At 38.4% G+C, this 23021-nt stretch overlaps 4 protein-coding genes across 4 annotated transcripts in view; 1 reads left to right on the top strand and 3 right to left on the bottom strand.

Moving 5' to 3' along the window:
* Positions 1-700: 700 nt before the first annotated feature.
* On the bottom strand, positions 701-6209 carry LOC149021737 (glutathione hydrolase 3-like). Its single transcript, XM_089149934.1, has 7 exons — positions 5975-6209; positions 3868-4196; positions 3257-3775; positions 2383-2618; positions 1893-2157; positions 1627-1764; positions 701-1517 (listed from the first exon to the last, which is right to left on the bottom strand). The coding sequence occupies exons 1-7, from the start codon at positions 6087-6089 to the stop codon at positions 1239-1241; spliced, it is 1881 nt and encodes a 626-aa protein (XP_089006060.1). The 5' UTR covers positions 6090-6209; the 3' UTR covers positions 701-1238.
* A 4644-nt stretch (positions 6210-10853) lies between these two features.
* LOC149021736 (protein CHUP1, chloroplastic-like) lies at positions 10854-13333 on the top strand. The gene is made up of 3 exons (XM_089147485.1): positions 10854-11378; positions 11540-12301; positions 12378-13333. The coding sequence occupies exons 1-3, from the start codon at positions 11073-11075 to the stop codon at positions 13314-13316; spliced, it is 2007 nt and encodes a 668-aa protein (XP_089003611.1). The 5' UTR covers positions 10854-11072; the 3' UTR covers positions 13317-13333.
* LOC149021735 (GDSL esterase/lipase APG-like) lies at positions 13308-16204 on the bottom strand. The gene is made up of 5 exons (XM_089149932.1): positions 15764-16204; positions 15542-15672; positions 15221-15454; positions 14719-14974; positions 13308-14468 (listed from the first exon to the last, which is right to left on the bottom strand). Exons 1-5 carry the CDS (start codon positions 16056-16058, stop codon positions 14272-14274), a joined length of 1113 nt encoding a protein of 370 aa, XP_089006058.1. The 5' UTR covers positions 16059-16204; the 3' UTR covers positions 13308-14271.
* Positions 16205-19628: 3424 nt separating this feature from the next.
* LOC149021734 (uncharacterized) overlaps positions 19629-23021 on the bottom strand; it is a 42990-nt gene continuing 39597 nt past the window's right edge. The window contains exons 17-22 of the mRNA XM_089149931.1: positions 22588-22776; positions 22160-22443; positions 21891-22068; positions 21525-21767; positions 20924-21015; positions 19629-20840 (exon numbers count right to left, since the gene is read on the bottom strand). Coding sequence (XP_089006057.1) covers positions 20693-20840; positions 20924-21015; positions 21525-21767; positions 21891-22068; positions 22160-22443; positions 22588-22776 — 1134 coding nt within the window. The 3' untranslated portion in view covers positions 19629-20692. The remainder of the gene's footprint in view (positions 20841-20923; positions 21016-21524; positions 21768-21890; positions 22069-22159; positions 22444-22587; positions 22777-23021) is intronic.

The raw sequence follows: 23021 nt of genomic DNA, 5'->3' as shown, positions 1-23021 counted from the left end.
CAAAGAAAAAGAAAATGGATGCAATGCATTAGACTGTTTGGAGTTCTTTTCTCTCCTTTTGTCTTGACAAGCAATAATCTTACTCATGCAGAGTTACGTTCTGTTATTCGCATGTTGAGTTCATGGAATTTGAATGAATTTTTGTTAGTTCAAGTCTGATGTATTAGACAGTGCATGCACCTTCAAATGTTTTTGTTCAAAACCCCCAAATTATATGCGCATTGCCTTCTGGAACTGAATATATGTGGCACTGTTCAATGCACTGCACGCCAAAATTGGGAGGATAAAGGTCCATATCGCTTTAAATCATGGATGGTGGAAATACTTTTTTCCTGATGAAAAGATAAATAATTGAACTTTCTATCAATTATGAGCAATCAAAGCTGATAATTGGACTAGAAAGTTGAGAGAATAAGCTACTAGAATCAATCAAAGAATATAGGAACAAATAATGCATCTGTAAGCGTGTTGAGATTGCCATACGCCAAAGAATTAGCTCCCTTGGGGACCTTGAAAGTGATCTTTGTCATCCCAATAGTGTCTTCGGGCGAAGAAATTTGTAGGGACCTGTGGATAATCCATGGGATTCTTCAAAAGCTAAATCAAAGCTTGCATTCTAGCTGATCTTACAGAGAAATTCTTCCTGCAGTATTGGTTCTTCTCATCTCAGCGAGAATCCCATTGTTTAATTGATAGCTATTATTGGAAGAAGCATCTGCTAATAACGGCATGCTTTTGCGGCACCCTGTGCCAAAACTCTATCATGATAAGCTGAAAACAGACATGATTCCTCGTAGCGAACCTCTAAAAGTTTGAGAGGAAAAATAAAGAAGAATGGTGATAGAGACACTAAAACTTGTGATGATATACAACAGCAAAGAATGATCTCCAAGTGTTTTGGGTGACCACGTATCGCACATTTGATATATGAGTTGTAGAAGCGAAAAAGAATTATTCAAACATGGAAAATCCCATTTCGTTTGGAAGTAGTATCAAAGAGAGAACTTATGAGCTTGGACCTCTCATGTTTTTCCACCACTGATCTCAACCGCCAATGACTGAATATTGTCTGCCAGTACATGAGCTACTGAAATATGGAAGACGGCCTCACTTCTTTATTCTGGAGCTCACTCTTTAACTTCATAGCTCTGGTAAAGATAAGCTTTGAATGCATATAGATGAGAAGAGAATTTCTTAATTTGATTGTAAGTTTTATTTTACATTCAATAAAAAAATAATCAGAGACCAGCAGGTCTTCCATCTTTCCTGGGATCACTTACTGCAGTAAGAATTCCATGGAAAACTTGGCCACTGTTAAGCTGTGCCCCCAACTTTCTTGGGGTATCAATGAGGGGGTTTGTGAGGGTATGCACAACAAGCTGGCATATGGCTCCACTAGCTTGAGCCTTCAATTCATGTCTCCTCTCCTTTAAGAAGAGCTTCTTTTCATTGGAGAGCTCAATATGTTCACCGTCGAGCACAGTCCAATTCTCGTACAAGACCTCATTAGGTACTAGCTGCAACAGAGATCGATGCTATCAGACATCAAGTGTGAAATTTATTGTGAACTTAATTACACAAATAAACAAGTGAATCAAACCCTAAGCTTGAAGCCAGAAAAAGAACCTCGTGATAGACTCTTGGGTACTGAACGGCAGACAGAGGTTCCATTCCCAACACAAAATGGTTGAGAAACACCTGAATCACTGCTGGAATGATGAAGAGACCACCGCTCCCACCTATGACCCCAGCCAGTTGATTATCCTGCAAGTAAATAGACTTAGTTCCACTGATGAGCTTGGTCTGTATTCTTGAGCATCAACTAATATTAAAATACAAAAGCAATTTCTCAAAGCAAACAGATGAAAGCAAGTATTCGCATTCAATACTACCTTGAGAATGATGATGGGTGTCATGGATGATAAAGGTCTCTTTCCTGGTGCAACAAAATTTGCAGGAGCTGGAGGGAGTTTATCTACAGAAATCTCTGTTGGTGCAGAGAAGTCACCCATTTCATTGTTTAGTACAATACCAGTTGAAGGAGAGAGTACCCCTGCCCCGAAATAATAATTCACAGTTGTCGTCATTGATACTGCATTCCTATCTGAGTCAACAATGCAGAAGTGGCTGGTTCCATGGTCTCTAAGCTGACTATATCTGAAAATTTTAATGCCAAACAGTCAAACTCAAAACTTATCACCAACAACAGAAGCAGCATCAGGAAAAGCAAAGCAGAAAGAAATATTTGCAGCGGACATGTCTCAATTGGTGTTTGTTGAGAAATGCTTTTCAACTAATTACTACCTCAGCTGTACTAACTAGCTGACACAACATTGTATTCCCTTTGTGTAGTTCACACAATTTTCATTAGTTAACTTGTACCTGGTCATATAGTATTCAGGAGGAAATGTTGTGTTGTCAAATATCTTCTGCTGAAGACTCTTGGCAAGGGATGGAGACAACATTTCAGTCATCCAATTAGTTACATTGACAAAATCAGGGTCACCCAAGTTCATTCGGAGGGCAAACATGTGCTTCATTGCCTCAATCAACCGATGCAGTCCCAATGGTCCCTTTACAGCATCTGATGATACATAGCTATCTAAAATGTCCAGAACCTGGTCCAAAAAATCACAAAATAAGAAGAGAATAAATGCCCACATCTACTGAAAATCATACAGGGTTCGTTAAATGGTAACGATTGAGTTAGAACCAGGATTTACAGCACTAAACCTCGTAGACTTGCCAACTAAGAAGAGGCTACCATCTTGACAAGATATATCTATTTTTTCTTTTTTTAAAAAGCATCTTGACTAGCAAACAGATGCATAGATAAGACATTTGGGAGTTGAGACCATAAAGCAAGGTAAATCTAGCCATTAGATCTCTTGTAGAGCACCAATGAACCATCCGTGTGAATGCAGATAATCATGGTTTCTTCAGAGAACAAAAACCCTAGGCTGTAAATCAAATATGCACCCAGTCTGATGCTGCTACCCATGGGCCAAAAGCTCAGCTGGGGGAGGAATTTGTATCTAGTAAGCAGTTGATATAGATGGAAGTTGATTCATGTTTGATAATACAAGCAGGAATCCAGAATGAGGGCACAGCCATTGATTTTTGCTACTAAAAGTGATTTAATTTGCTAGAATTTGCTCCCTAAGATTGGCGTGGCCATGACTTTAAGAAAGAGGGCACATTTTTATTGCAACAAACAATGGAACAAGAAAGAAAATGAGGAGAAAGAAATACCCACAAGAGCCAGCCCAACAGTTCCGCTTGAAGGAGGAGGCATCCCCAGTATTGTATAACCCATCGCATTGACAGTCATTGCATCTGTTTTCTTCACCTTGTAATGCTTCAAGTCTTCCATTGTCAAAATCCCCCCAACTTGTCTCACATCCCTCACAAAATTCTCCCCAATTGTCCCATTGTAGAATACTTGCGGCCCATGTTCTGCAACAGCCTCTAAAGTGTTGCCAAGCTCAATGTTATAGCAAGTATCCCCAGGTTTCAACAATTTCCCATTTGGAGCAAACACTTGTCGTAAGCCAGGGTCAGCCATGATCAACTCCTCAGACTTTTCAATAGCTAAACCAAGATAGGGAGCAACTACAAACCCATCTCTGGCAAGCCGTATGGCAGGTTGGAAAAGAGCCTTCCAGGCCAGCCGTCCATATTTTGACCATGATTCATAGAGACCCGCAATCTCCCCTGGCACGCCCATGGAAAGTGGACCAACGTACTTCGATACAATATCATTTTCATACATGTCCTGTGCAAAGTGAGTGATGCAAAATTCATTATTCTTTCAAAATGTTGGAAAAAAACTTGATTTTAGTAATTGGAAACCGGAGAAATACATACCTTTGAAGCCGCTGAAGGAGCTGTCTCTCTCATATCAAAAGCTTCAGCTTGCGAGGTTGATGAAGATCGAACAACCATGAAAGCACCACCTCCAATCCCACTGGACATTGGATTGACAACGCCCAAACATAAAGCTGTTGCCACTGCAGCATCAACCGCATGCCCTCCGATTCCAAGCACTGAAACACCAATGTCGGAACAACGGCCGTCGTCTGCAGCAACGACGCCATGCTCGGATTCAGCAACGTCGTTGGCTTCTCTCCTCTGTTCGAACTTACCCCTCTGGCCCCAATTGTCTGAACCATAGTAAACCACGAGGAGGCCCAAACCTACAAATGCACCACCCAAGCCTGGCCGGATCAATTATCAATCAAACAACCACAATCTAAACAATCGAACAGAACCCGGTCCATTCATCAGGGTACGTATCCATATTGGATTGCATATAGATACATCTCTCTATTGAATTGTACTAAAATATATCTGTATAGATCTATATTGTGAGGCATTGGTCTTTTTATCAACTGAACAATCCCTTGAGGTTAAGTGTACAAACAACGAGACATACACCACCAAACCTAGCTAGGTCAATTATCAATCAAAGAAAGACAATCTAAACAATTTTGTTTTTACCCCAATCAATCAAGATTCGAACTCATTTAAATACGGGACCTTACCTTTCGGTGAATAAAACCATGTGTCCTTTCCTACAGGTGTGGATGTTCATTTCAACGTGATGTTGGAGGTTGAGGAATTTGGATTAGGATAGAGGATATAGATCCTCTACCCCCACTATCCCCTTGCCCTCAGAATTTCTTCTCACAATCCACCTAATACAAATCACTCTGGCCCACCTATGTCAAGTGAGTTGTGAAAAAGAAATATTAGAGGCATAGAAATAGTGGGAGTAAAGGATCTGAATACTAGAATATAGGTTTTGTGCTTTTCTTACACACTTTTTCATTATCATCGAAACTAATTTTTTTATCAAAATTTAAAAGCCTCAAGGCCCTCAACTAACAAATCTTTTTTTTTTTTTTGGGAAGGAAAGGAGAGGGGGCGCCGGCGAGACGGGGGGGGGGGGGGGCGCGCGGCGCGGCGGGGGGGGGGGGGGGCGGGCCGCGGCCGGGGGGGGGGGGCGGGCCCCCCCCCCCGGGCGCCCCCCCCGCGGCCCGCCCCGACCACACAGGGAGGGGGCGGGGGGGGGGGGGGGCCCCCCCCCCCCCGGCCCCCTCAATCATATCATGAAAAAGAGGAATACAGCTCTCCAACGAGTCCCACTTCGTCACGGACCTACATATAACCTACTAAAGTGTATAAAATTTGTTGTTTTGCTATTAGTCTATCCTTCATAAACATTTCGAAAAGTAACACCCATTAGTCACATGAGCTATTCCATTTCCATATTTAAGTAATTTGGTATCTTATTGGACGATATCAACACGTGTGGTAAATAAGCCTCAGAAGTCAGAACCAATGAGGTCAGGGAGCGAGGCATAAAAAGAAGGAAAATAAAAAAGGGTGAAGAAGGGTAATGGCGTCCTTTCACTATAGGGGGAATAAAATTATAAAAAGACAGAAAGGCGCCGATTGGGTGAAAGCTTCGAGGTGAGACTTCCACAGCGAATTACTGTTGTAATTTTTCCTTTCTGTTTTTTTTTTTTGGGTTGAATTACACACCTACTGTTGTTGTTGTTGTTTCTGTTTTAGGAGGTTGAAACTTGAAACTGAAACAAAAGCTTTCAAGGAGAGGAAGAGAGGGAGTTGAAAAGGAAATAAAATTTTCAACGAAAAGGGAGGTTTGATGGATCCATGAACTGTTGATCCTCAAGGACTAGTTGAAAATTAAGAAAATTATTCAAAAACAAGTGAAACAGTGGCAATCAAAAGAATGTCTTCATAAATCATGAATAAATTGGGAATATAGAGTTCCTGGCAGCTAGAATTTATAGATAATCAGAGCAACACAACCAAAGGAAAAGCTAATTCATTAACACAGAGAGAGAGAGAGAGAGAGAGAGAGAGAGAGAGAGGGAAATTAATCAGCAATTCCATTAAGAAAATAAAGGAAAACCAGGAAGCAAAAATAGAAACAAAACAAACTTACAAATAAATAAGAGAAATGAAATAAAGACCCAAGCTGTTCTTCTCAAACTCTTCTTATTCGCCGTAGAATGATCGCCCAGAAGCGGTTCTTCCGTTCTCTGCTGCTGCCCCATCATCAGACTATCTATCAGAGGTTCAGAGCATGCAACCCAGAGAGAGAGAGAGAGAAAGAAAGAGATATGGGGGGAGAGATTCCAATTTCCAAGCTCTCTGGGCTCGGATAAACCAATAGGAATTATTAAAATAACGGGTGGTTTTGGACGGCTGAAGAATCAACCTGGATTCTGGAGCAGAAGAATCTATACCTACACTACACCGGCAGTGTGGTTTTCCACCAACAACTATTTTTTTATCTTTTCAGGAGGTAGGGAGGAGGACATGCATGATGCATCACAAGTTAATATATAATAAGAGAGTCCCAGCTTTTCACGCAACCTGAAACATTAGGAAATCAATGACGGAATTGCCTTAGAATTTGGGTTTTATCATAATATTGTGATTCACCCAAATTCTAACTCTTTCAAATGCAATATATATATATATATAATGCATTGTAATTTCAAACCCAAGAAAAAATATAGTGCATTGTCATTCCGTTCCGGTTGTAAATATCAATATTGTATGTATTGATTATATACTTTCCTATCGATGTTAACATTTCATAAATTGTATGGCATTAACGAAAAATAATAGAATTTAGAAGTCATTTTCTTCATCTTCTTTCTTCCTTTCTAAAGTGGATACCAATTCGATTAGATTAGAGTATCGTTTTTTCAAATTGACCAACATCCTTTCCAATACCATGGGCATTGTTGAAACTTTAGAGAGTTGTACAATTGACAAACATGAAAATAGATTTACTGAGTTTGATTGGTATATTCTATTTTCGTTTTTTCCTTCTTCATGAATTCTAATCCCCAATGGGACCTACAAGGAGGAAAAATCCATGCTAGCATTCTGTTGCGTACACGAACTAATGGCTGAAATTATTATTAGACTTTTTAAGGGGATTGTTGTCAAAAATGTTCTTCTCCATCTCTGGCGGTACAGATTCCACATATTCAATGTGGATGAAAAGGTTGACAAAATGATTAAGTGATATGAGTTATTATTAATTTTTGAGTTTTTGAGTTTTTGGCATGGCATCCTTTAAGTGGGGCAAATTCGTTACTGCTCCCTTAAGGAGGAGGATATATTTTATGGTATTCTTTCTAAAAAAAGTTTAAAATTTCAAGTTGTCCCCTTAATGGTCATCCGTTAAATTGGAGTTGTAAAATGATCATTATACCCTACTTTTATGTAAGAATATTAAAATATGATTTTTGTGGTAAGGAGTTGAACTTAGGTGGCATTAGCAGGTTTAAGGCTCACATCATTTTCCGTTCAAAGGATGTGGCCACATGCACTAAGGTGCATGTTGTTATAGCGAAGGCAGTAAGAGAGTTGAAGAAAGAAAAGGGGAAGAAGACACAAGAGGATGAGGGTGAATGTTGCATTGGACGAAGTGGTGCGAACACTGTCATCTTATAGAATTGATTTAGATTTTGATCGAGATATTGATCTCACTGATATCAAAGAGCATGAGGATAGGGATATCATATGGCCGATGGCTGAAAACATGGAAATGCAATACCATGAGCAGGAGAGGGCTAGATTTACAGGAGCTTATCAAAAACATCAATTTATGTGAGGTTTTACACAAAACCAACAATTCCTTTGTGTTTACCGGCATTAATTAGGGTATACACCAATTTGGCCCAAAATAACCACATATACCCCTTGAAATGGGGGGTCAAAATATGACCATATATTGCTGAAATTTTGCACCTTGAGAGAGAAAAAAAATTTGTTTTTTTGGTATTAAAAGAGAAATAGATTCACTAGATTTTTGAGTGGCACTTCCACAAACATTTTGTTAAAACTTTAATTAATAAATAAAAAACACGCATGCCTTAGGAGAGTGCATCAATATGAGTTAGATCCAAAATAGTTTATGGTGTTTTTTGTTTCGAAAAGCAGAAAAATATACTAAAAACCATTTGATAAAATCATTTTGTTTTGCATAGTTTTTGTAACATAAATTGAAATTTATGAAAAATTTTGTTCGAGAAACACTTTCAAGTTTCAACACAACCAACTATCTGTTGTTGCATCATTTTCATGAAGCAAATTGAGTGCTGATTGGGTTATAAGCAAGACAATTTTAAAAGGGATATTTTTAGAGTGGCTTTAATTTAATAATGACAAATTTTATAAATTTTATTACAATTTTTAAATTTTCTATTTTCCAAAAGCAAGTTTTATTAAATACTTGAAAAGTGTTTCTAAACATTCATAACATTTTCTGTCTTGGTGAGTTATCAAACAAGTCCTTTTTAGTATTCTCAAAAATGAAATGATTCACTTTCCTTCCATGGATGGTTAAAAAAAATCTCCTAAAATTGAATATAAATGAATTTTATTGAAAAATGCATCAAGAGAAAATTTACCTCCTAGACAACACAAATAAAACGTGGTGGATTTAATCACCAATTCTTGAAATAACATTAAACTTCAAGAGTCAAATTCTAATAAGTAGGGAGATTAGAATATATCTTTATGTGCCTAACCCGAATCATGGAGGATGATGAAGAGAGTTTGAGAATCTCTTTGATCACAATTGATATAGCCGAATCTCTGATTGAATGTTAAGATGATGTCCATAATAGCATAAATCTTATTTTAGTAAAGAGAACTAGAAGTTTAGAACTAAATAATGACACTAAAAGCCTAAAACGTCCTCTCCACTATTAATGATGATGAAAGCTTCATCTTAAAATAAAAATAAATTAAATTAAAAATTAAAAAAAAAAAAAAACCACCACTATAGAAGAATATATAAAAGATATACATAATTTTATGGTTACTTTCCATTACATGCCATTTAATACATATATATTTTTGTTAGAATGTATATATGAATTTTAAATAATCATTTATCTGTGCTAGTTTATATTTACAATATATTATTGATATTATTTATAACAAAAACATCACCTTGACAGTATGAATGACACAGAAATATTAACATACTTAGTGTGATTAGCTTAAATAATCAATCTTAATTTGTCTAAGATGTTCTTAAAACTTAAAGCAAAAAGTTACGTTTGTTTTTGTATATCCACAAACAAATGAGAGCGACCTTACTTGGATCCTGCGCAATAAATACACAAGACCATCAAGCCATATACTTTTGGTGGTGGGATCAAAATTTCAGATCCTACGACCGAAATTTCGACTTGATGATCCTGCGCATTTATTGTGCAGGATCCAAGCATTTAAAATGAGAATGGGCCTTTTGGGGGGTGACATCAACTTTAAATTCTGGAATACTAAGGAATGGAACTCCTTGGAAATCCTTTTAAAACCATAGAAATGAAAAAGGATTAAATGAAGGAGACAAAATCTTAAAACCTGTTCATAAGCTTTTTTTAGATTCGTAGATGGAAAAATGGAAGGTGTGCATCACCCAGTGTGTCATGCCGCCTGAAAAAATAAGATAAAAACAAGCAATAGAGTTTTCAACATATTCGTGGTGGATCCCACTTTATTCTTTAATTTGCAACTACCATTGAAATTTAGACGGTTGATAATACAAATTTGACCAAATAAAAAGATACTCCATGGTGCTTTGCCCTAATTGCCAAATATACTAAATTAATGCTTCTCATCCAAAAATACATGAAGGGTATTTGCAAAACTTCACAAATTTTCTCTTTTGGCTTGATTTGAGGTTCATTCGGATCAGCTTTTCTACACCTGACTACATATTCAAGAGAATTTTAATAATTAATATAAACAAGACTTTGCACTTAGTCCCAAAGGATTTGAACTCTGATTTCCTATGTGACAAGGAAGGAAATGGAATTGATATAGATATATTTTTTGGTGACAAATGGGATTGACATATGGTGGAATATGAAAACTTGACCATCGCTTAGGTCATTGATGTATTATGAGTGTACGAGAATCGTGTATTCCTTTCCAACAGGTTAATTGTAAACTTTGTCATACTAAGAGGGATGATGAATGAAATATTTGTGGCTCACTTAAGAATGATCAATACATTCTTACCAAATAAAAAAAGAAAGATCAATACCCCATTATTAAGAGGTCAATAGTTTGAATCTCCTGAGGATTAGTCGAGATACATACAAAATAGTTTCAATATTTTAATACCAAGAAGAGGGTGGGGGGGGATTATGATGATTGAAAGCTATATTTTACCAACACATTACTACAATTCTAATACATGACCACCTTCAATTCTCATACAAACTTCCAACCAAGACATTGTGGAATAAGACTATAAGACAACACTTATGTAGAGGGTAGACTTGTGAGAATCTAAAAAAATTTGAAATTTTAATTGAATGCAATTTCATTATTCTTTTTAATGCTAGAGTTAGTCAAGGTTAATGTGGTTAATCACGATTAATTAGAGCTAACCTGGCCCAGCCCAACCTAATCAATGTCAATCAAGGCAGGCTTTTGACTGTGCTGACAAAATAAGGAATGCAAACAAAAGATCAAAACTCAGAGAGTATGGTAGAGCTAGTTAGAGAGAGCCGATTTAAATGGGAACAAACAAACCCATTGTCCATATAATCCATTAATGGAAACATAAACACAAGCAGGTAATGGTAATGAACAATATGGAACTAACCTTTCTCATTTATTATACTAATTTCATTTCCACTCTTTTAATTTTGTTTCTTTACTCGTAACAATATTCTCTTCAATCTCTCCAGTTATTTTCTTCTTTTTATGGTTCGAGATTTGTTATAAGTTAAAACCATTAATTAGGCATTTTTAAATATTCCTTCTTCATCGTTACCTACTTCTCACGCAACAGTATCTTCTGGTTCTTCGGCACTTGCATGGGACACCAGAAGCGAACTGAGTCTGAGAGAGATACAAACAGAAACCTCTTTAAGAGAATAGAAAAGAAAGAGATTCTATAAATGGGTTGGAACGTCTACTCGCATATTCGTTTTTTCATCTCTGTGATACCATTCCATCCTTCTCACAGTTACGGGAATTGAGAAACTTGTTAATGGATGAATGTGGCGATCATGGTGATGATAATGGAAGAAAATAGAGATTTGAGATCTCAGCTATTGAAAATTGGGGTTGCTCTGGGTCTTTCCTTTGCAGGGTTTCTCTATTCACAATTTCTAACTAGAAGAATCCGCTCCACCATTTCTCCTCCGCCCTTGCCCCAACCACCGTCTCCATCTTCTCCTACTTCGGTTGATTTCAATAACCACAATATGGATGGAAGAGCACACCTCAGCGACGAACTGTGTTATACAGAGGGGCCCTCTGTTTCCTGCAACGATGCTTTCTTCACCACCCATACGTCTGTAAGCTTGTTCATCGCTCATGTCGATTAATTTATTTATTTTTACTCTTACAGGTATAAAGTTCTAATTGGGTTTCTGTTTTCCTCTGTTTTTATTGAGTTCTTTGTTGGTTCTACTCTAAGATTGTTCATTTTCCTGTTAAATTCCAATTGGGTTTGCAGGAGGCATCATCATCATCCCATCACAGGTTCAACGATGATGGTAACGTTGGACTTCTCCTGATCAGTAAAGATTCTGGGGAAGAAGTGGAGTTGCTGTTACCAGAATTTAACCAACTCGTTGTCAAGGATTTCGAATTGAATTCCAACAACGCCCGAATTAGGAAAGAAGAAGATATGGAGGTGGCAATAAAAATAGCTGTAGAGAGACACAAGACAGAGCAGGAGATCATAAACCTGAGGAACAAGGTCAAAGTAATGCAAGAGAGGGAGCAGAATCTTCAGATTAAATTGCTCGAGTATTATGGTCTTAAGGAGCAAGAGGCTGCAATGATGGAGCTCCAGAATCGACTCAAAATTAACAACATGGAGGCTAAGGTTTTCACTCTAAAGATTGATACTTTGCAGGCTGAAAACCAGAGACTGGAAGCACAAGTGGCTGATCATGCAATAGTCCTCCAAGAGCTTGAAACTGCTAGGGCAAAGATAAAGATGTTGAAGAAAGTCTTGAATTCCGCTGAAGAGAGGATTATGGAACTGGAGTCTGCCCTTAAGCATAGCCTTGCCAGGATACAAGAACAGGAACAGATGGCCATTTTGAATGATGCTGATGTCCAAAATAAGCTGCAGAGGATGAAGGAATTGATGGATGAATCCGCAGAACTCAAAAAGGCTAATTCAGTATTGCAGCAAGAGAACTCTGAATTAGCTAGGAGATTAGAATCCACCCAGATTCTTGCCTGTTCCATTTTGGAAGATACAAAGGTAATAATTCGCATTCATCACTTATGCCTATCATTAATTTTTTCTTATGATCATTTCTTCATTGCTTCTCGAGCAGACTGAAGCGCTCCAGGAAGCTAACAACCAATTCAGACGAGAAAATGAAGAATTAATGAAGGAACTCGATAGTGTTCGATCCTATTGTTGTGCTAATATTGAGGAGCTAGTCTACCTCAGGTGGGTCAATGCCTGCTTACGATATGAACTAAGGAACTACCAGCCTCCACCCGGTAAAACAGTGGCAAGGGACATTGGTAAGACCCTGAGCCCCAAATCAGAGGAGAAAGTCAAGCAGCTCATACTTGAGTATGCAAATTCAGAAGGATTCAGCAACAAGGGTGTCGGTATTTTGGATTTTGATTCTGATCAGTGGTCACCATCCCAAGTTTCCAACCTCACTGATTCAGGTGAATATGATGATGCTTTGTCTGATCTTTCATCTGCCTCAAAAACGCACACTTCATCCAAATCAAAATTTTTCAGCAAGCTTAAAAGACTTGTACTAGGGAAGGTTAACCATAACAAGACTTCGTCGGTCGACACAAACAATACAAGTCTATCTGGGTTAGAGAGGAATGGATCTCCTTCCACCAATTCATCTGAGGATGTGGAGGGAAATTCAGCTGATAACCTTTTTCCCCACAACAATTCAAGTCTCATGGCAACACCTCTAGGGGGGACTGGAACCAGCACTGGTGGACAATCAACTCAGACAACTCCTTATGGGGTTTCCTCTAGGCGTTCATTGGATATCCAAGGACTACGGAGCCTGCACTTAGAAGAGATCAGATATGAGGAAAACAATAGGAGAAACAGTGACGTGGGATCATCAATTGGGTACAAGCAAATGATTTTGGGTAAGAATGGTGATTCGTCCGCTGACAGTCAGCTTGATCAGGATAATCCTGCTACCCATGACAAGTTAGAGTTGATAAATTTTGCAGAGGTTTTGAGGAGCTCTCACGAAACTACAAAGTCCAAGAAGTCAACACTCTAATTCTCAAGTCTGCAGTAGCAGCTCTTAGGCCTTCCCATTTCTGCATCATGGGCTGACTGGAAAGCTTTCAGATATACATACTTTGGACGAAATACTACTGTAAATACTACTTTTTCCATATATAATACAGTGTCAGACACCAACCAAAAAGAAGTTAGCAGCACATAGCAGCTTGTACAACCAGTGATGATATGGCTAAAAGGACAAATCAGATGCTAAACATTCCTTTGACTTTTTGTTTTTTTCCAAACTGAAAGTGAAGATGTCAGAACAGATGGTAATACTGACCCTTGCATGACTCTCAGTTTTACTTGTAAGAATCAAAGTGTCTTATCATCTAACATTTCTCATAGTTGAAGCTTCCCGTGTAATGAAGCTGAAGATGAAGATGAAGATACCATTATGTATGCCCAAAGCACCATATCCAAGGCCTAGTTTTGGAAACCAACATCCACTGCTTGATCTGAAAACCAGGGGGACGAGGTTCTCACTGATACCTGTGGCCTGCTTGTTAGTATGGATGTGGAGAAGCACTCTCTAACTGTATTAGATTTAGAAGCTCACTCGTGGCTCCAACTAATACTCATGAATCATTACTTAACTCTGAATCTGTGATTCTCATGTCCTCAGTTTCCCCTTTCTTTATTTGTTTTAGGTTTAAAGTAATACAGGATGGAGACTGAAGTAGATTAGTATCCAGCATATCTGTTATAAGTAGACAGGTTCACACACACACACACACACACACACACACACACACACACACACACAGAGAGACCATCAAATATTTGAATCTGTTACCACTAGACAGGTGATCAGAACTTATTTCAGAGAGATACACATTAAACTAGTCGACAATAGCATATATTTCTGATCCGTGATACGAATAAGCTAGAGAGGTATCAACATAAAATCATGGTATATGAATAGTTAAGTTTTCCACCAGTAGAAGTGATCAGCCGATGAGGGCGATGCCTTGGGTGATGACGGCATCAGCAATAACCTGATTTGCAGCTTGAGATGGGTGAACGCTGTCCCAGAATACATATTGGCTGGCATTGCTACATGTCCCTGGCGATTTCGGATTACACAAGAATATTGTTGTTTCCACTGTCCCAGTCCCACAGCAACCCCTGTTTGCCTCAGTGAAACCTAATTCAGAACCAGACCACTTCCTCATTAGTGTGGTTGCATATAAGCCAATCATCCTGATTAACATAGAGTTTCCATCTGAATGCCAATATAAATTTGGGCATGTGAAGCCCCTGGGGATAAAGTGGTGAGCCAAGGGAAGGTGCAGGGGCAATTACATGAACAGGCCATGTTCATGTTTGGCTAATTGGGATTTGAATAACTTAATTGGGACAATAAGTTAATGAAATGAAGTTGTTCTACCACATACCATATTTAGAAGGAGATTTGATGGCATCCAATAAAGGTGTGTAGATATCCAAAACGGCAATTTTAAGGTCAGGGAGTTGCTTCTGGAGGGTTGAAGCAGCTGAGTTTATCTTCTTGTTGAACCCTTGTGCGTCTGCGTTAATCCTTGACACACATCCACTTTTGTGATGTCCAAACAAAGTCTTTGCTGCTGGCAGGCAACCCAATGGTGGCAGCGATGTTGCCCCAATTCTTCTAGCTCCTAAACCGTACAATTCCTGTTCAACAATTCATCAACTTAATTAGCAACTTTTTCATTTCTTGCTTGCAGTTTCAAATTCTCGAAATGGGTTCTGATCTAAAACGCATCCTGAAGCAAATGACAGAGAAGAACAGAAATTCGTTCTAGACCCAGAATCTATTCCTAGAATGCTTGTTAAACATGGCCTTCTCTGGCTATTGACAGAAAATCAAGAAGCTAAGAAGAAAGAAATTTACTAAACAAAGTAGAAGAAAATTTAGACCTTAACAAAGCTTGAGAAGATGCCAACGATGAAGGTAGAGTACTGTTCAGGAGTATAGACTTTGTAGAGCAGAGGATTAACATAATAGTTCTGTAGAAAATCACTATTACCAGCACCCACTAGGTAGAGGGCATCTTTCAAGATGGATTCTGCTTTCTTACTCCCTGCTACCTTTGTTAGCTTTCCTTGGTATTCTTTGAAATTCTCCAACTGCTGTGACAATGAAATTGTGTGCTGCATACACGTGTATACAAAGTACTTAGTTAAAACAAACTCATGTCATCGTTATGAGATGGATTTCTTATTTAAATTTATCCTTACACTTAAAGCTGCTGTTTTTTCATAGTACCCAGATCCAGCAGAAGCAAAGTTGGCTCCAATTAGAAGGTTCTTCCCTGATGCTTGAGGGCTAAGATAAGCTGGTGGGTAAGTTGTGAAGCCCAGGGTTTCAGCTGCAGATGAATCAAAATGGTTTATGAATTAATGAGTTGATCAAATGGAGAAATGGAAAGAAAGCATATAAATGGTGAGCCAAGTAATTACCAGTAATATCAGTGGCTAGTTTTCCATTGCAGAACCTTCCAGTAGGTTTATGGTTGACGAAATCCCTGCCATAAGGTGGGAAATCAGCCTTGAAGAAGGTGATCAGATAGTCATTGTTTCCAACATCCACAGAGGAGTCACCAAAGGTTATGATAGCCGGAACAAGAGCACTGGATTCTTGTGCAAACCCATTGATTACAAATGAAGACAGCAGCAAGATCAGCAAGCCTGTAGTTGAAGAAAATCGAGCCCATCTTCGGGTATGGTCGAAGAAGAAACAGTACTCACAGACCATCTTCTAAGCTGAAGAGTGAAAATGCTGCTTATGGGCTTTGAGGGCTTGAGCTTAGATTTCAGATCTTATAAGAGAAGAAGTCATCAATGGAGTTGTCAGTGAAGCAATGTGGAAGATGAGCTTGGCCATCATTAAGTTGGGCCTGGGAAGTTGTTAAGGAGCATTAATACATCTTTAATTGGAATAGATGTAGATCTTTTCCTTTTACCTTCTCCTTTTTCCTGTGTCCCAGTATACAAAAGAGATGGTTTCATGTTAAGATTGACTCGCTTAGGGTAGTCGTTAGATTGGAATGAACAGTTGCTGATTGCACCGAAATGCTAACAAGGAGAGAATCCCTAGTATGAGTTTTCCAACACTTGGGTCTATTTCGAAGCATTAGGTATTGCATTATTAAGTACAGTATACAGAAGAGCTTAGAAGTGGTAGTTGGGAAGGTGTTGGATGGTTTAATGGAGTTGATGGCTTTAAATGGTTGAAGCCCGCGAGAAGCTGCATGTGATCTTGCATGCCTCTCACTCTCACTCTCACTCTTTCACTGACACCGTTTCCCCCCACCATTGCTGATGTTTTAAGTGTGCTTTAACACACACAGAGAGACACCGTGTGGACCCAAAGCCAACGCCAAACCTTTGAAGTAGGAAATTGTTCAAAGAAAAATTAATGAAGATCATCAATGACACTACCTAGCATCTGTAATCTGGGAAACCGTTCGCCAAACATTTGAAGTAGGAAACTGTTCAAATCCAAATTAATGAAGATCATCAATGACACTACCTAGCATCTGTAAACTGGGAAACCGTTTTAGAGAAAATTAATGAAAATCTCATGAATGATTCTACTCAGCATGTTAATAAGCAGCAAGATCATATCTACAGAGTCAACACCGTTCTGAGAAAATGCAAAGGTAGGTATTACAACTTTTTTTTTTTTTTTTGGGTAAAGGTGTTACAACTTACTACTTGTATATTTTGGCTTTGACTATCAAGGCAAAATGTTTTTCTAAGAATCCCTCTGTTTGAGGGAATGATTCAAAGATTTGTTGGAGATGGAGATGATACATCATTTTGATTTGATCCCTGGCTTAATGATGATGCATCTATAGTGAACAAATATAAGGATGTCCATCGGAAACTACGGTTGCACAAACGATGAGGAACTTGGAGCTCAACAAGGAGTATCTCTCAACTCTTAATTTTCCTTCTTCTGTCTTGTCTAATTTTTCACTAACTTCATCCAATGATAGGTGGATATCAAAAGTCTCTTCCAATGGCAAGTTCTCTGCTAAGTTGCCGGATGAGCATTGCAGAGACACAAATACCCAATTAGTTGCAATTCCTTCACTCATTGGTGGAAATCTGGAAGCTACCCCTTCACCTGATGTTTAAATCTTTTTTTTGCGTCTATTATGTAGGATTTTCAGTTAAGTCTATTCTTGTCCGATAGTCAGAAATTGACCCTGTGTGTGAACTGTGTGGAGATAAGGCAAAGACTATGGCATTTGTTCCTATCTTGCAAATGAACCAAGAGGATTTGGGCGACATGACCCTTGGGACTCAGAACTCAACACTTAACCAACAGTGATTCGATATTACACCTCTGTGTTTCTTTTCTAGCTAACACACTGCTAGACAAAGAAACCTCTCATTGGTTCTTTTATTAATTTAGTATTACTAGTTATTATTTATGGGTAGAAAAGAATAATGTGATGTTTAAAAAATAAAAACGCAATCTAATTTGACTTTTGAATAATATTTGTTTTTGGATAACGAAGTTTTAATCAGAATCTTCAACTATGCACCCACCTGAAAAACTGCACCACCCTTTATTGATAATATTATTTTGGACCAACAATTACATTATGTTTCTCATGAATTATCTATGTCTCACTCACTAGTGTTATTTTGCGCAGGGGTACCTCATGCATCTTTAAGAAAGCAAGACGGAGTGCAAGTATAGGTCCAAATGGCAAGCTTATGATAGTGGAGGCAGGTGATGTGAATGAGACTAATAAGATTGGTGTTATCCTTTTTGCAATCACTATGGGACTAGACCTAGAAAAAAAGGAAAATATTCCAATCACTCATATTTGGTGCATTAGGGGTGCTAGTTTGTCCCTGACGGCCTTGACCCTCCCTAAGCCTACCCTAAGCTTGAATAGTGCTTGGGCTCAAGATTTTGGCCCTGAGGATGGGTTAGGGCCAAATCTAGGGCCAAGGGCAGGTCTGGGATTACTCTTTGGCCCGTCGGGGCCTGTCTCGACTCATCGTTGATTTTTTGCCCTGACCCTAGTCCTGATTTTGGCCCTGATCCTGACCTTAATTTTGACTTTGATGTTTGATCTCAATGAATTAGGAACAGGGAACAAGGATAGCGCCAGGGCTAGAGATAAGGCCAAGTATAGGGCCAATCAGGGCTAGGGCCAAGTATAGGGCCAATTAGGGCCAGAGACAGTGCCAATTAGGGCGGAAATGGACTTGGCCTTGTAGGACTTAAGGTCAAGGACAATAATCCTTGGCTCTGAATTAGGGTCAAGGCAGAATGGGCTTAGATTAGAATACATAGGGCTGGCTTGGGATTGCAAAAGCCCGGCCTAGCCCGACCCTGTTGCAGCCCTATGGTGCAATGATGATAGAATCAAATCTCTACAACCAAAGTCTCCAAAGACACTGTGACTACTACAACATTTGACAAGTCTTCTTGATATAGTGGTTAAAACGAAAACCTAGAAGTGACTCCTTACTTTTACTCTTCAATCCCCCACTCTTTTCAAATTTTTTGTTAAACCAAGGAAGTAACTAGAGCTAATGGACATGCTAGGACTAATCTAGGACGTATGATAGATATGATGTCTCGACCAGGTTCAACACGATGTAATCCTCATCATGCTTAATATAATTTTTTTCCTCAAATAAAAAAAAAACACTTACTACTTGTATATATATCTTTCGTCTACTTATCTCTTAAAGGAAAATAAACGACAATCCTACACCTGCGTAGCCCCAAGAGTGAACCCAAGTCAAATACAAGATTCATAGGTGATTAAGAATCGTAATACTTTTTTTTTGGTAAAAGAAGAATCGTAATATTAGTGTCAAAAGAAAATTATCATTTTCAACTTATGCATGGACCATGGAGGGCATGCTACTAACTTTGGTCATAAACACTTCCCAAGTAATACACGACGAGTCCGAGTCCGAGTCCGGTTCCGGTTCAAAGGATAACTTTATGCCGAACCGTTACCATCATACATTTAAAGGAGTCTGCCTAATCACTCTTTAGAGGTCTGGCCCTCTTCATGAATGTGTGTGATGGAGAATATCGATCCCAATTAAATCAAGTTCAAATTTCATGGATTCAAGATTCTTCAAATTTCATGACAAGTAGCTGCCTTATTAATCTCCACATTAACCAACTACCAAACACTATAAACCTAATATGATGTCAAGCATCAAACTTGTGTAACTGAAGACTTCTAAAGTCAAGGGGACTATTACAAAGACTTCTCTATTTTTAATTTCCATTTTCAGAACTAACATAATATACCAACCTTATAAACAAAATGCCAAATTAACTTATAAGTATTTTCAGATCGTATCTCTGGACATACATTTACCAGAATAAAATTAAAGATAAATTAACAATGGAATTAGCAAGAAAGCATATAATTGGACCTGATTGATTGATGGTTATCAACAAGGACAAGGAGAAAACCACACGATTATTCAATTCAAATTTTGGAGAACCGTTTTTCCTCTTGCAGAGCTTCTGAATTAAAGAGAGGGAGGGCCAAAGAAACAAACATGACTTTTGCATCGACTTTGCAATTTGTGGTCGTCAGGCTCAAGATCTCTATCGATATTTTGATTTCAACCGAGATCTCAATCTGAGGACTGCACTTTCGAACAGAACGGCCCAGTGCATAAACTGAAGCAAAGTCCATTCATGCGTATATATAAACAAAACGCAGGTATTTATACCATTTACAGGGTTTCAGTTTAGGCGGGTGACACTTCACTTCCAACTCAACTTCTTTATGGCACTGAAATGGTCCTTCCTTTCTTATTACCCAAAAAAGTACAAAAAACAGGAATGGCCTGTACAAGTTTTCCTTCATAAATGCATTTTCCGTTTCTGTAAATAAAATATTGTGTGAAATTGCATCTCATGCAGCAAGGTGTGGCTAAAGAGATTGATGTTTCCACTTCAGGAAATATCTATAATATTCAATGGCTAGAGCCTAGAGGGCAAAAAAAAAGAAACGGAAACTAATTCCGAAAGATGATAATTATGTAAGTGCCTTTTGTAGCACGTCACTGATTTAGTTGGGAAATGCTCCTGCATAACATTTATCATCAAAGATTCCAAAGTCATCTAGAAGGTTAGGTAATTCATGTGAGAGGATCATAGGACAACAAATCTTAAAAAATGGGGCAGACGCATTTTATATTTACATTAAAAATTGTTGGTTGCACATAATTCACAAGGATTACAGTTATCTCTCTCCTGTGTGTCTCTCTGTATGTGTGTGTGTGTATCACTCACCTACTCTGACAATATAAAGAATAAGGCACGTTAAAAAGGCCCAAAAAATGGATTTGATCCAAGTGATACCTGTTTGATGAGTGTCATGATCATGACTGCCAGAAAATATTTGGGTCATTACTATAAAGTGAGCGGTCCTGAATCTCTAGATTAGATATATGCCAATCAATGAGCTGTGCCTGGAGAACTTTACAAAGCAGCAGGGCAGTAGGAAACATCCACCATCCACTTTCATCCCTGCACTCAACAAACAACCAATAAGAGGGGGACCATTGCAGCTATTGCAATTATCAATTCTTTAAGGGTAGGAATACTCTCACATGCTAAAATTCCAATGTTGAAAGTATGCATGTCTTCTGCTCGATGATGAGTGGGTTTTGTATCGAATAAATCCACAAGTGAAGGCAACCACCTGTTGTAAGAATAGATCGGCTTAGAAAAGCTAAAGCTATGTAATAGTTTAGTATTGAAATTGCAGGACGGTTACAGGAAACTGGCAATAGGAAATCCTCATGATTGAGAAAATTTTAGAGAAACTGGCATTCAAGAGAAGAAATATGAACATAGTAAAAAAGGAGATTCTTCACACCATTTCACGGGATACAAGTATGTATTTTATTTCTCTGAAGAGAAAAAGGGGAAAGGAGGGAGGGGGGGTTATTAAAGATCTCAGAAAATCTTAAATTGAGAATTAAACATTCTACAGGAATATGCAGAAGATTTACTAGCTAAATGCCTGAAGTGCTATTTTTCTTTCTTCTAGTTCCTCCTTTTTCTTCCCATGTTTTTGCAACAATATGAGCCTTGTGCATTTTTGGCATGATACGTGGTGTTCTAGTAGAGTATTTCTCAGCTACAGAAAAAAGGGAGGACATGACATGATACAAAATACATAAAAGGCATGGGTTGAGTGCAACTTACAGCATTAACTAAGGACGTCATGTTCCACAAAGCATATGCACGCGAAAGACTTGCTGACCGCCTAGGCCCATGGCTAAATAGTGCATTAATTCCAGCAGGGAATGGGCATAGTATCCCAAGAGGGAGAACAAACAAAACCAGAAAGAACTCCGCCAATGAAATAGAATACAACTGGAGCAGCATAAGCAACACTAAGCTAATATCTCCTAGAAGTAGAATTGAAATAACCAAACCAACAAGATCCTGCAAAGAAATAAAGCATGTTAGGGCATAAAATGCATAAGGGTGGAAGAATAAATGTTTCAGGAGATTGGAAAATGATTTTGATTAAAGATGATAAATTGGTCAACAAAAAGAAAGAAATACCTGATGGCCAACAGGCTTACTATTACGCACTATAAATGAGAAGGGATAAGATATATCTTTCTTCTCTTTAAACATCTGCAGACTACGAGTGTCCAAAATCCCACCGCATATCTTTCCTTTAATCATTATATCCTCAGTGTTTCTCAAATATCCAGGTACAATGTCTTTATGAAGCAAACTGCATCATTCAGTTAAAAGGAAGTTGAGAAAATTGCTACAACTGGACCCACATAAATTTATGGTTAAAAGATCCAGATGACACCATTTACCATGACTGTTGTTCAGCTCGCATTCCATCTACACCTTCAATAGATGCATGCTCACATTCTTCAACAGAATATACTATAAGCCCAAATTGGCAATAGTCAGAAGATGTAGCCGGAAACCAGGCTAGATCAACACGCACCCTGTGAATGCTCAAAGCAGGATTTGCATGTGTTTCAAGCCAATTGATGATAGGTTGGAATTTCACTTTCAGACGCCCGCGACGAACTAAACGCAATTGTGCATTAAGGCCAGCCACAAGTCGATACCAGATGGTTGGTGGCACAGACTGCAGGATAAGTCCAAAACATAATCAGCACGAAATTTAGTGATAGATAACATCCCAAGAGGATGAAAACACAATATCAGCAGGGAGACAGTCACACAATTGGACGTCAACAGGAAATTCCACAGCCAGGATTGGGTAGCAAACCTGACTCATTAGACTAGTGAGAACATTATCACTTTGAAGAGAAAAAGGAGCCATGTAACTTCCATCACCCCCAAACAGCAAAGTCATGGGAAATCTTTGATGCAGACGAGGAGGAAGATCAGTTCTCTTCTCATCTCCACCAAGAAAAAAGTCTACATAAGCTAGCATTAAATCATTTGTTGCAGCCACCTATAATAATACACACCCAAAAAGGTTAATTTTAGGTGGAAGGCAAATTGATATACATTTGAACCAACCAGGTGAACCCATAAACAAGCCGGACAGAAAAGAGAACTGATAGTAGTATGTAAATGAACACAAAAACTTGGTACATTAAGAGTTTCTGAAAATGATGAGGTACCAATGCAAGAAAATCTAATGAGTCATACTTCTGATGTTGGTTTCAACTCTTGTGTAGTTAGATGCAGTAATGA

The sequence above is a fragment of the Hakea prostrata genome, chromosome 3 (genome assembly GCF_041222555.1).
Source record: "Hakea prostrata isolate BN-2017 chromosome 3, UWA_Hpros_2, whole genome shotgun sequence".
NCBI lineage: Eukaryota > Viridiplantae > Streptophyta > Magnoliopsida > Proteales > Proteaceae > Hakea > Hakea prostrata.
The sequence above is the reverse complement of the archived record's forward strand: the minus strand, read 5'-3'. Positions and strand labels throughout refer to the sequence as shown.

Excerpts from the sequence above, each read along its gene's own strand:
- LOC149021737 (XM_089149934.1), bottom strand. The coding sequence starts at position 6,089 with ATGATGGGGCAGCAGCAGAGAACGGAAGAACCGCTTCTGGGCGATCAT. Across the intron at positions 2,619-3,256 it reads GAACTGTTGGGCTGGCTCTT|GTTCTGGACATTTTAGATAG; the intron begins GTGGGTATTTCT and ends TTTTTGGACCAG. Across the intron at positions 1,518-1,626 it reads ACCCAAGAGTCTATCACGAG|CTAGTACCTAATGAGGTCTT; the intron begins GTTCTTTTTCTG and ends TCTCTGTTGCAG.
- LOC149021736 (XM_089147485.1), top strand. The coding sequence starts at position 11,073 with ATGAATGTGGCGATCATGGTGATGATAATGGAAGAAAATAGAGATTTG. Across the intron at positions 11,379-11,539 it reads TCTTCACCACCCATACGTCT|GAGGCATCATCATCATCCCA; the intron begins GTAAGCTTGTTC and ends TTGGGTTTGCAG. Across the intron at positions 12,302-12,377 it reads CCATTTTGGAAGATACAAAG|ACTGAAGCGCTCCAGGAAGC; the intron begins GTAATAATTCGC and ends CTTCTCGAGCAG.
- LOC149021735 (XM_089149932.1), bottom strand. The coding sequence starts at position 16,058 with ATGGTCTGTGAGTACTGTTTCTTCTTCGACCATACCCGAAGATGGGCT. Across the intron at positions 15,673-15,763 it reads ACTAGCCACTGATATTACTG|CTGAAACCCTGGGCTTCACA; the intron begins GTAATTACTTGG and ends ATTCATCTGCAG. Across the intron at positions 14,975-15,220 it reads TCTTCTCAAGCTTTGTTAAG|GAATTGTACGGTTTAGGAGC; the intron begins GTCTAAATTTTC and ends ATTGTTGAACAG.